Genomic DNA, 13442 nt, shown 5'->3' on the forward strand with positions numbered 1-13442 from the left:
CGCGGGTTCGTGCCCCGGTCCGGGAGAATCCCACATGCCACGGAGCGGCTGGGCCCGAAAGAAAGCTATTATCTGAGGTGGTGGCCAAACGGGATAAGTTATTTACTGTAATTGCTTGAAAATGCGGCTGTGTGTGAACAGTGGTTTTAGATTAATTTCCTGCTTCCTTTTAGATATAGTCATTTGTGTTATGAGGATCTATAAAACTTTATTAACATTTAAACACCCACTTGAAGGACCATGTTTTTTTTTTTCACTGTATTATTGAGTTATTCTTTTTGCATTTTAAAAACGTTACATTTGTTGAATATACTGTTAGTACCCACAAGCCAGCTAGTGGATCTGTTTTGGTTTTTTTTTTTAATTTTTAAATTAAATTAAATTTTTTTTTTATACAGCAGGTTCTTACTAGTCATCCATTTTATACACATCAGTGTATACATGTCAATCCCAATCTCCCAATTCATCACACACACACCCACCCCCCCCCGCACTTTCCCCCCTTGGTGTCCATACGTTTGTTCTCTGCATCTGTGTCTCAACTTCTGCCCTGCAAACCGGTTCATCTGTACCATTTTGCTAGGTTCCACATATATGCATTAATATACTATATTTGTTTTTCTCTTTCTGACTTACTTCACTCTATGACAGTCTCTAGGTCCATCCACATCTCAACAAATGACCCAATTTTGTTCCTTTTTATGGCTGAGTAATATTCCATTGTATATATGTACCACATCTTCTTTATCCATTCGTCTGTTGATGGGCATTTACGTTGCTTCCATGACCTGGCTATCGTAAATAGTGCTGCAATGAACATTGGGGTGCATGTGAGGACCATGTTTTGATGGGAAGTCCATGAGGTGTTACAGAGCTTGGACTCAGTAAAGTCACAGCATAGTCTGTCCCACCTGCTGAATCATAGGACCCTGGGGTAGAAAAGGTTGTGAGATGACTGATCCCTATTTGCATTTTAGACTTCTGGTCAGTGGCCAGTTCTGCTGGTGGGCCTTCCCAGTGAAATTCCGCAAAGCCAAAAGCCTCTAAGATATGCTCTCGTTGACATGAGTGTCTTTTCTAAGGAACAGGTGGTTTTTTTTTTCTTTTAACATCTTTATTGAAGTATAATTGCTTTACAGTGGTGTGTTAGTTTCTGCTTTATAACAAAGTGAATCAGCTATACATATACATATATCCCCATATCTCTTCCCTCTTGTGTCTCCCTTCCTCCCTCCCTATCCCACCCCTCTAGGTGGTCACAAAGCACGGAGCTGATCTCCCTGTGCGATGCGGCCGCTTCCCACTAGCTATCTATTTTACATTTGGTAGTGTGTATATGTCCATGCCACTCCCTCTCTTCATCCCAGTTTACCCTTCCCCCTCCCCGTGTCCTCAAGTCCATTCTCTACATCTGCGTCATTAAGGAACAGGTTTTTCAACTAAGGTACAAAGTGGTTACCCAACTTTATCTAGATAATCCTGGGGCTTGAACACGAATTCTTTTGATTCCATTCCTATGCAATTTCCAGAAAGAAGAGGATTCTAAAAGGTTTTGTCACCATCCTTATCATACCAAGCTAAACCTGAACCATTTTCTGTGCCCCTCGCCTCCCCCATCCCCAAACAATAAATAACTTTAAGAAAGACAGTGGTTCTCACTTGTGTCTTTAAAGAGCCCAGCTTGCTGTGAAGTCTCTGCACCTCTCTTCTTCCTCTAACCAGCTGGGACAACGCAGACCTCGTCCTGGCTTTGCCCTGGCACAAGCCATCTCCTCCTGCTGGAAGTGTGTTTCTTACCAAAAGTGAGAAGAACCCAGAGGACAGAACCCTGAACTCACTATGACCATTTTAACGGATGTTGAAATACTGGCAATTTGCCAGATGCTTGAACTGTTTCCAGAAACTTAACTTTTCACAATCTCTTCTTGCATGCATTGGTAGTACAGGCAATATATATAGACTTTCAATGTGATACCTACTTAGATACTTTAAAATATAAACTTTAATCTGTCACTTATAGTCATGTTTTTCTGAGGGGGGGAAAAACCTTTTGTTTTTTCACCATTTCTCCAGGACTCTGGATCGATTTGGAAATGTCCTACAACGGGTCCTTTCTGATGACTCTTGAGACCAAAATGAATTTGACCAAATTAGGTAAAGAGCCTCTTGTTGAAGCCCTGAAGGTTGGAGAAATTGGCAAAGAAGGGTAAGGGGCTATATGAATTTACTAACCCAACCCTGGGGAACCACCTTCTTCCTCTAGACCTTGAGAAGCAGCTTTAATGTGTATAGCCCCAATGTTGAGTGCGAGCTTCATGTAAGTGCTTCCTGGCCCCGGAGGATTTCAGGGAATAGTTTCCTGGCTTCACCCCCTGCAGACGGTGAGTCCCCGCCTCTGCTCAGTGCCGTAGGCCTTGGTGCAGCCAGTGAAGCATACAGTGTTGATTACCTGGAAAGCATCCCTGACTCAGACCAGCTGGGCAGGCTGCACAATAAAATGCTTTGTGAAGAGAAGCATCATCCAGAAGGTTCCTCCTTCAGCTTGCAGCCACAAACAGCACTATGTGGGCCAGGCTGAGGTGCTTCAGGGGGCTGCCTGCTTTAATCACAGAGTCAGAATTATTTATAATTAGACGATTGATCTTGTAGCCAAGAGGGTGCTCCTAAAGTGTTTTGAGACGCCTTTCCCCTAAATAATACAATATCTATTTTCTTAATAAACTCCTCTCTTTGTAGAAGATATTGCATCTGTTGCCGAGTTGGTCTAATTGAGTAAATATTTCCAATTTGTGAGATAGTTAATGAAGCTGATTTTTTTTCTTAGATGCCTAGAATGGATAAGCTGGAACTTTCACATTCCCACACACCTTAAAAATGACTGTTTCAGACTACATATTAAATTATATTATTGTTTTTACCAAACTAAAAAGGCTGATTGGAGTCTGCTTCTCACACCTTTAGCCCCTTTGCATGGAATTAGCAGTACAATGATAGGGAAATGCCACAAGGAGCCACCTTCTCAGCATCTAAATATAAATATAAGACACAGGCTCTTAGATGTTTGCTTTATTATGATGCTGACCTGATGCTTGTATTCATACTTGTGGTGAAAGCACAGTAGATGGGGGAGTTGGATCATACATTTGAGAACGTTCTTTCACTAAGGTGATTCTGAGTTATCCAGGTGACTTAATGAAAATGTTCATATTTTAATTTTTGGAGAATTTCACCTGCTGTATGCAGTCTAACCTGTATCTGTGCTATTTTCCTTTCACTTTTCTACTGTTTTGTTAAAATGTGTTTGGATTCGGCAATCTGTGGATTGTGTTTTCCGGTGAGTGGTATCGATCAGCCCTCCATGTAGCATTTCATACCCCATCAGTGCTGAGTCTCGTTCGGACCCATGTGACACCGCGAGGAAGCTTGTCCTTTCATCATGTTCCCCGACATAAAGGCACCGTTTGTAGACCTGAGTGGATTGAGATCAGGAGCAGTTAAGAGGCTTTCCTGGGGGGAGAGTCGTACAGACTTCCCTGATTCGTATTGCCGGGGTCCTGATCTAGCCCTCTAGTCAGACTCAGCTTCTGTCCCCAGCTGCCCCGACCCCGGCGCCATGCCCAGCTGAGCGCCATCAGGCCAGCCTTGGGACAGCAAAGTTGCAGAACCAGCTGCCAGTAAAACCAAGCACCTTAGGCAGAAGCAGTCTTGAAAATGATCTAACTAACCGGGAGCGGGACAGAGCAGACTTCGGTCAGGAGCATTTGTGCAGGGAGCCTTTTCTGGAAACAGCCCTGTGCTGGCCCAGGGCTGCTGGGACTCCATCGGAAAGAGGGGTCTTGGGAGCAGGTGGGGCCCCACCACAGCCAGGTCCCTGAGATCCTTGCCACTGAGGCGTTCCATGTTCACTGTTATTCATGCAGCTCTCTTGGCACAATTTCAAGTTCATAAACTCAGCTGATTGGAGGACAGACACGTTTCTGAGCAAGCAGTGCTTCTCTAGACTGCATGAAAAAAGGCCTCTGCGTTAGGAATATAATGGTATTATATTTAATTTATAATATATATCTAAAGTACCATTTTTTTCAGTAGAGTCTGGTATAAAATGTTTTGCTTCTTCCTGTGAGGGTGTTAAATTTTATGTTGAGGTGTAATTGGCTGTCATTTAATTTTAAAAGCAAGGAAAAATACAATCCCAAAGCACTTGGGAGGAAAATGCCTGGATAAATGAACCCTTAGCCCTTTTTTGCATAAAGGACCCCCTTGGGAATCTGAGAGCTCTGGATCCTTCCCCCAGAGAATGCCTGCACATGCACCATTTGGCTCACAATTTCTGGGAGCTTCGAGAGCCTCTCAAAAGCCCATCCATAGCTAAGAGCCTGATCCCAGAAGTGATTGTAGCATCACTCCTCCTCCTCAGTCAGGAGCTATGGAATCGCCCTGAGGCTGAATGCCGGAGGAGAGGCAGAGTCCCTGCATCTGTGGCTGTTACTGAGCGTGTGATCTTTGCTTTCCTTGAGGAAGCCTCTCCTAGAGCAGCATGTGTGAGTGGTGGGTCCGCAGCAGCCCTTTCCTCCAGGCCCTCCCTTTAGCCCGTAGCTGCCTGTCCAGGGCCTCACTTCTGGGCAAGGGCTTGTCCCCTGCTGTCCTGCTCTGGCAGGGCCTCTGCTTTGTCTCGCTGCTTTTGTCTGTCCCCTTTCAAGTGTGCAAATGACTGTGCCCGTGGGGAGTACCTGAGGAGGTGCTGCTCAGCCTGTGGGAAGTCCTGCTTACTGCAGAAAGTTTGTGAGGACCCTGAGGCTGGTGGTAAGAAGTTGAAGTCTGTGTCGCTTCACTCTAGTGAAGGCCTTGCCCTTTGAAATGTGGGTACCCTTTATATTTGCAGACATTTTTCCTTGAGTCTTTGTATTTCCCGAATAGTCTTCTTGTTACACATTGTAGTTACAGTGATTTTGGGGCGATAAGGCACTCAAAATGGAATTCACGTGGTGAGCTGGGCAGTCAGAACTTTAGGAATTGGCCTGAAGGGGACCTAAGCGAGTCGGGAAGGGGAATGTGCTGCTCGTTGGCTGCTCTTTAAATGCACATCGGGGCGGGCGTTTCCTGGAAGGCCCTTGGCCCGTCCGTGCTCTACCACGGCAGCCTGGGCTGGCATGCAAGTCCCTGTATGGGCCCCCCCACCCGCGACCTCTGTATTGGGCCGCTAGTCCCCGGTGTACCCGGGTCCACCACCCCGCCCCGAGGCCCTGATATTCTGGGAGCCCAGTGCTTGTCGCCCATGCTGTGACTCAGTCTAGCTCTGTGGGTGTACGTGCATGTGTGTGTGGCAGATATATGGGCCCGACTTCTGTTAAAGGAGACGAATGCACTCTTGTGAGCGTGGTCCCCCTCCAAGCAGTCCTCACTGGGCTGTTTAATTATGCACCCTTCACTGAAAGCATTTTTTGGAGCTGCTTTTTAGAGTTGCCTCCAGAGTCTGTGACATTCCTTTAAGTATTCTGAGTGACAGCAAATCTTCCTACTTTCTAGATGGATTGGATCTTTGAGAAATTGCCAGTCGTCTTTCAGAGGTGATGGTGATTATGAGACTAAGAAATTAAATGTTTGGTTCAAGACAGAGAGTATCAGGGATAAAATAACGCACTTTTTCTTATGTGTCCGACTGCAAGCGCATTTCCAAAAAGATTTTTAGCAGAGGCAGCAAAACTGGATTAAGCCCTTTAAGGTGACTCTTGAAAGGATATTACACTTATCTCGAATTCTAAGGTGTGTTTAAAAAAGTAGGCTTATCGTGTTCTAGCACATCTTATATAAGAATGTGCAGGGTGTCTTTCTCTGAAATTCGTCATAAGGTTGAGATCACAAAATGCATGTTCGGTTATAAAACTTGAATATCACAAATTTTTAATTACACTTTTAATTAGTAAGTATTGGGTGCCACATAATACAGCCCCCTATGCTGAGAGGAGAGGTACCATTTGGTCACAGTCAGAATTTCATGTCATCTGATCTGTTTTAACTGACAGAGCATTGTCTAAATGATTCACTTCAAGCCACAAAATTCATCCTGTTCTCTGTCCTGCGGAGGATTAATTCAGGGACCGGAGAGCTCACTGCAGCGCTCAGCCTTTGGCATCTTCTGCCCCAGGTCTGGAGGCTGCCAGATGACAAATACCAGTGGGGACAGAAGGGGACAGTGGTTCTGCAGGTTTCACTGTGGTCCAGGATACTGAGGCAGCCTTTTGTGCTCTGTACCTTCCTTACCTGGCAGCACGAGGTCTGAGCCAGGGGGCACAGTCGTTTTACTGATGGAGAAGTAAGATAGGTTTCTGAGATGGTCATGTTATCTTTGGGGACTTACCTCCCTGACTTTCTTCATCCCAAGACCCAGCGCAGGCTTTCTTGGGAATCATATTTTACTTTTTATATAAAAGAAGAGCTCTGTGAGGGCTGCCTAACCCTGGAAAGCAGTAAGATGGTTTTGTGACCAGCAGACACACGTGAGCATTTCCTGGACTAGCCCGGCTTCTGATGGAAGGAGGAGCAGTCGGGTGCTGTCCCCGTGGCCAGGGACAAGAGGCCTTTGTGTCTGCAGAGGGAGTTTCCCTTTAACGCTGTACTCAAGCCTGTTGGCTATAGCGCTGGCTCTAATGTTTCAGGGCCAGGATCAAGGAGGATCCGGGTGTCCTGCCAGGGAAGACATTTGTGCTCGGTCCTCTTACAGCCGGGCTCCTGTTTCAGGGCGGAGATTTCAGTGCCCTCTTCCCAATGCTGGGGCCTCTGCTGGGCCTTCCTTCAAGTCCACACTGGCGGGTATGCTCTGCCTTTGGGTGCCCTTGGCCCTTGTTGGAGGAGATGACTGCCCCCGTGGGTTTCTGGTGGCCCAAGGAAAACCCCAAAGGGTTACACCAGCAGGAAGATGGGACCTAAGCTGCGCTGCCTTCCCCTGTCCTGGTGATTTTTGTCCTATCAAAAATACAAGGCCCCCACGTGCCACAACTAAGAAGCCTGTGAGCCGCAACTAAGACCCAATGCAACCAAAAAAAAAAAAAAAAAAAAATACAAGGCCCACCCTCTGCTTAGTGACCATTTGGTAGCTTAATTGTGTTCATTCTGTCTCCATTAAGTCTCTGAGCCTCAGAGATGGGCCCTGCTTTCTGCCTCTCTGAAGCAAAGCCACCATCCAGGGAGGGAGCTGCCTTCTGTGGGGCCCAAGCTTGGCCAGGAACCCCCAGGGCCCTCACAGGGGAACCTTGATCACTGGCTACTGCCAGTGATCCAGTGGAAACTGAGGCTCTACCCTGGAAAGATTAACGAGGGACATTGCTCTCTGGTGAAGTTTTTTATTACTTCATTTAAAAAACGTGGTTTTCTTAATATAAATTTATTTATTTATTTATTTTTGGCTGCATTGGGTCTTTATTGCTGTGCATGGGCTTTCTCTAGTTGTGGCGAGCGGGGGCTACTCTTCTTTGCGGGGCGCGGGCTTCTCATTGCGGTGGCTTCTCTTGTTGCGGAGCATGGGCTCTAGGTGCGCGGCCTTCAGTAGTTGTGGCTCGCAGGCTCTAGAGCGCAGGCTCAGTAGTTGTGGCGCACGGGCATAGCTGCTCTGCGGCATGAGGGATCTTCCCGGACCAGGGCTCAAACCTGTGTCCCCTGCATTGGCAGGCGGATTCTTAACCACTGTGTCACCAGGGAAGCCCTAAAAAATGGTTTTAAATTAGTACTTTTCTTGAAAAGTTTCTGGGTTCTCATGTCAGTTGCTTCCTAGAGTCCCTTGAGATTTGTTGGTTGTTGGCTTTTTCTGTGACCTTTAGGAGCTGGGGCAGGTGTGGGCTAGGATACATAATTTCACTAGGAAGGAGCCTTGAGCCAAAAGTAACGGGAGGAAACTAAGCCAAAAAGCAGAGTTGTTGAACTCAGCCAGAGTCAGGGGACTTGCCTGAACATCCCCGTCATCTGTGAGTTGGTCATGGCGCCAACATGAGCTGTCCCCTCCCCCGTGCAACCATCGTTCTTTTCACTCACCCTCCCATTGGCTACGCCGCACTGTTGACGAGATCACTGCATTTTGTGTGGACTGCATCACACTCCCACCACCTGTCTTTCTGACGCATGCGCAGAATCCAGCCCTTCAGGCCCAAGTCCTCTGCGGTCCTGCCGGGGACTTGGCACTGAAGGGTCTCCCGGGGGACCAGGCCAATCCGAGGACTCTTGGATTGGGCCTCTTCTGTCTGGGCTGGGTGGGGGAGAGTGATGACGCGGTAGCAGTGGTGGCGGTGGAGCCTGGCGATGGGCCAGCTGCCGTGGTGACTCTGCCCTGATCAGTTGCAGGCCCAGGGCCTTCTGTCTGGCCGACAGCGACGAGGAGTCCTCCAGTGCTGGCTCCTCTGACGAAGACGACGCACCAGAGCCCGGCGCAGGAGACAAACCGCTTCTCCCAGGGGCTGAAGGGTGAGTGGATCCAGCTTCTGGGGTCTTCAGGGGTCAGGGCTGCAAGTTGGGAGTGAGCTTTTATTGTCTTTTCCTCTCTGATCTTCCTTCCTCCTTCACTTTGAGTGAATGTTTTTTGCATTAATAACTAAAAGCCAGTGGAATAAGATTTCATGCCCCAAAGCAAAAGACCCGAATAGCTTTCCCTAATTAAGAGGGTCCAGACCAAAATGGTTTTCTTCGGCCGTTGGAATAAATAACAGAGAATTGAAGGGCGTGTTTATCACAAGGAGCACAGATTACACCACAGCTCCCCCTGGTGCCGATAGGGAGCATTACTTCCCTTCTGATGGGTCACACTTGGCTTCTGTTGAGCTTTTAGTGCCTACAATGTTGAGAAACATTCAGGTGATTTCTTCGGTGAATTTTGAAAACGTGGATCACTTAGCTGATCTTTTGGATCATGAACTACATTTTGGTGGCTCCCTTTCCCTGTTACTTGGACTGCTGAATGATCAAAGTGCTTAGGCTGCCTCTCTGTAAGGATCTTTTAATTATTTAAGTGAGTGAAGAAACTAAAATGATAAAGAAACCAGGTGATTCAGAAGTATTTGTGAGAAAATATCAACCTATTCACTTTTGAAATCCTACAGAAGATGAAAAGAGAATCTAGATGTTTGAGGAATTGGGACTAAAGTTTGTGTGCATTATTTAAACTCTCCCCACCAAGTTGTTTGTGAAGGAACAAAGTCTATACTAACACCTGTCTGTGTCCCTCATTTAAAGGTATGTTGGAGGTCACCGAACAAGTAAGATTATGAGGTTTGTTGATAAAATTACCAAGTCAAAATATTTCCAAAAAGCAACGGAGACAGAGTTCATTAAAAAGAAGATTGAAGAAGTCTCCAATACACCACTGCTGCTAACTGTAGAAGTACAAGAATGTAGAGGAACCTTGGCGGTCAACATTCCACCTCCCCCGACTGACCGAATATGGTGCGTAGTAGGGCCCCTCGGGGTCAGCCAGTGATTCCCCTTCTTGCGTGACCATAAAAATCCCAGCTTCCTGATCCTTGACATTATGGAAATTACCTTCTCCTGGGAAGAAGCACTTTCAAACGTTTTTCACGGAACCTTAACGTTAGTTGTAAATCTGTTTCTGTCTTCTACTCTGAGTGGTTAATTCACATATAAAGACTCATCTTCACACGTTAGGAAGAGTTAAGGTTATTGGTGAAGTTTATGGGATGAGCTGTTTCTATTCTTGGTCTTCCTCCTCTCTCAAGCCAACCCTTTCCACCAGTGAGAACAGCTCTCATTTGTAGACCTCTTATTCTCTGCCTAGCCAGCCTGGGATGTAACTGCTTCACCTGGCCAGTCCTCACAGCATCCTGCGGAGATAGGGCCGTCGTCATGCCCACCTTACAGATGGGGATCACACATCAGCAGAGTCCTGGGCGGCTAGGGAAGACTTCCCCAGGTCAGACCTGGATGTTAAGGAGGCAGGAGCATGTGTGCTTGGTAACTGTGGTAGAAGGTCTACCCAGAGAGTTGTCATTTGACTGAACCAGTGGGTCTTAACTCCAGCTGCATATCACAGTCACCTGGGTGACTTGTTAAATCTATGCCCAGCCCAGCCCCCAGGATTCAGCGGCTGGGGGACTAAGCCAGGATTGAGAATCACTGAAATAAATTTTTCATGAGCCAGCAGAAGAAAATCACTATCTATAAATCTCAATTTTAAATTGACATTCAAATGTGCGTAAGGGTATACAGGGATTGCATAAAAGACCTCTTTGTACCATAAGCTACAGTTGTATGAAAAAGATAGCTTTGTTCTGTTACAGAGTGAAACCAGCATGCTGGTACACAACCTTAGTGTTCAGAAGGGCTTGTAGGAATGATCCCCAATTTTTTTTTTTTTTTTTTTTTTTTGCGGTACGCGGGCCTCTCACTGTTGTGGCCTCTCCCGTTGCGGAGCACAGGCTCCGGACGCGCAGGCTAAGCGGCCATGGCTCACGGGCCCAGCCGCTCCGCGGCATGTGGGATCTTCCCGGACCGGGGCACGAACCCGTGTCCCCTGCATCGGCAGGCGGACTCTCAACCACTGCGCCACCAGGGAAGCCCCAAAAGGACTTTTTAATTGACTGATCATTTAATGATGATATTGGTGTTTCCCAGTAAAAACTTTAAAATACCATTTTAGATTTTATTTTTAAAAAGTAATGTTTTCACTGGAAGAACATGAAGAAAACAGAAAAAAAAAAAGCCTGTAACCTTACCATCCAAAAATAACCCGTTAATAAGTAACTTACTGTACATTTTTCCAAGCCTAATAACAAATTTTTTTTAAACAGTAAGAGTTGATACGTTTCTTCCTCTTCCAAGCTTTGACTTAGGAGTTACAAATGCCACTGCTCAATGGGAGTTAAAATTAGAGACCTCTAGGCTAGTGCCACCCAGTGCATGTTCCAGTGCTGAACTGTTTGTTATTAATCCACAAAGATAAGTATAGATATTGACAGTGTTTAGAAACATTTATAGCAATTTGCCATTTTTATTGTACAGGCAGACCTCATCTTACTATGCCCTGCTTTCTTGTACTTGCCGATATTGCATTTTTTACAAATTGGAGGTTCGTGGCAACCCTGCATTGTCAGATGATGGTTAGCATTTTTTTTAGCAATAAAGTGTTTTTCAATTGAGATACGTACATTGTTTTGCACACTTAATTGACTACAGAATAGTGTAAATATAACTTTTATATGTCCTGGGAAACCAAAAATTCACGTGACTCACTTTATTGCAGCAATTAGCTTTATTGTGGTAATCTGGAACTAAGCCCATGGTATCTCCGAGGTGTGCCTGGAGTTTTTAAAACATTGGTCCATGATGGGTTGAAGTTTTTAGTTTGATAGCACACAGTCTCTTGACTGGATACCTTACCAACAATTCTGAGTGCCAGTCTGCTCCATTGAGAAGCCATAATTATGGTGTGGAGTGTGGAATGAAAAAGCAGGTTATAGAACGTTTCTATTTACGTATGCATATTAGGAGTGTGGGGGAAATTGATCCCACTTCTCTCAGTGGTCCTGTCTTGGTTATGAGACTCAGAGAGAGAGTGTCTTTTATCTTCTGCGTTATACACTTGTATATTTTGGATTTTGTAACAGACATATCCTACTTTCATAAAAATAGAAACAAAAAAGATCCTTGCCATTTTAGGAAAAACAAAAACCAGAAACAATGCCCAGGTCATGGACTTTTCCAGTGGCATTTCCTGGCTTTCTTAGTTTGTCACAACTGTTCTCAGATCATCACGGCCCTGGGTCCAGGGACACAGGGAGTTCACAATTCATACTTGCTGCACTGAAGTGTTTTTTAGAAGGGATTTTCGGAAGAAGAGAACATTTAAATAGTGATAAAGCCTTGTGTAAAAGGAATGTTTGCTCTTGGTACTGTCCACTTCTTTTCTCTGCTTCTAAATGTGGTTATTACTTGTCTTCTTTAAAAAGGTATGGTTTCCGGAAGCCACCACATATCGAGCTGAAAGCTCGGCCAAAACTTGGAGAGAGAGAAGTGACTTTAGTTCATGTGACAGACTGGATAGAGAAGAAACTGGAGCAAGAGTTTCAGGTACACCTGCAGTGTCATCTAGTGTTTCATGCTGAGGCTCTAAAAGCTCTGGGTAGAACAGAGGTTCTGAAGTTCATGTGGGTCAGGATCCTCCTTGGAAAATCTGGTGAAAGCTGTGGACCCCAGGAAAGTACACATATGATCAAATAGGCATAAAGTTTCAGGTTTAGTTTCAAAAACTCTGAAACTCATCCACAGAACCCCGTGAAGTAGTCTTTAGAGGAAACTCAAAAGGTAGGGGTCAAAGAGCAAAATGACTGTCTTTTACCAGTAGGCCCAGCGAGGGTTAAGCCGTCCATCTGCTGGGGCTGTCTTTGGACTTTTTCCCCGGGTGGGGCCTGGAATTGGCCAGCTAGTAGCACCCAGGCTGTGGTGGTTCCTGCCCTTGTGTGGTACCCACCTTGCTTGGTTTGTTTTCAGCAAACAAATTGTTTGTTTGTTGCAACAAACATTCTGCGTGTAGCTACCACCTACCCTGGAAGTCCAAAGATGACTCAGGGCCTATCCCTCCCCTGTGGATCTTCTAGGGTAGTCTAGAGATCTTCTGGAGTTGGCTAAGCCAGAGCTCATTCTCTAAGCCTGTCTTCTGCATTCTGCCACCAAGGGAAATAGCAGTGTAGCTGAGGCCCTGGAATAAGCTGTTTCTATCAAATTTTTATCAGGTTTTTGAGGCATAGTTGTCTTTTAAGGTTTTACGGATTAACAGACTATTTACTTTGTAGTAAATTTCAGCTTTTGAAGAAGACCGGTATTATTTTTGCAGTAGTATATTTTGAGTTATTGCCTTTAAAATTATATATTTTTTATTATTTAAAAGCTATAAGTTAAATATAACCAAAAACCAATCTATGGAAAGCTTAATCTTATCTCCAAAAGGAAAAGTACTTTGAACTTAATTAGGGGAAAGACAATCTCATGCCTTCAGTTCTTTTCCTTTTTCTTATCTCCCTAGATCCTGCATTAGGAATTTGGGTGGGTCATCTCTTTTAGGGGTATTGGGATATAAGGGTCATCTCTTTGAGGGGGCAAACTTTGGTGCCTGGTATTTTTGAGGCAAGTTGGGAAGTTGAAGGGTAACTGCTTGCATTCTCCCATGGCCACCTGTTTTTGGTTTTGCTTTGGAAGAAAGCATTGCTGAAGTTGAATACATTGCCAAAATTCACTTACCTAAAATTAGTTTATAAACAGATAGGCAAAGCACCATTACTGTCAATCACTCATTATCTTTTGGGTGTTCACTATAGTAGGATTTCTTTCATACGTAGCTTTAAGTGGTTCTGGTTTGAAAAAAAAAAAAAATTAGCTTTTTTTTTGCTTTTTGCGGTACGTGGGCCTCTCACTGTTGTGGCCTCTCCCGTTGCGGAGCACAGGCTCCG

General features: G+C 45.3%; 1 protein-coding gene across 2 annotated transcripts in view; it reads left to right on the forward strand.

The window, feature by feature from the left end:
- TEX2 (testis expressed 2) overlaps positions 1–13442 on the forward strand; it is a 60751-nt gene that overhangs the window by 45987 nt on the left and 1322 nt on the right. Inside the window, exons 7-10 of one of the 2 annotated variants that reach the window (XM_028499827.2) lie at positions 2074–2206; positions 8326–8451; positions 9217–9426; positions 11946–12066. In XM_028499827.2, the coding sequence (XP_028355628.1) occupies positions 2074–2206; positions 8326–8451; positions 9217–9426; positions 11946–12066 (590 nt within the window). Of the gene's footprint in view, positions 1–1722; positions 1965–2073; positions 2207–8325; positions 8452–9216; positions 9427–11945; positions 12067–13442 lie in introns of those variants that run through there. The other variant, XM_028499828.2, reaches the window with a different exon arrangement.

Source organism: Physeter macrocephalus, chromosome 14, assembly GCF_002837175.3.
Source record: "Physeter macrocephalus isolate SW-GA chromosome 14, ASM283717v5, whole genome shotgun sequence".
NCBI classification, from domain to species: domain Eukaryota; kingdom Metazoa; phylum Chordata; class Mammalia; order Artiodactyla; family Physeteridae; genus Physeter; species Physeter macrocephalus.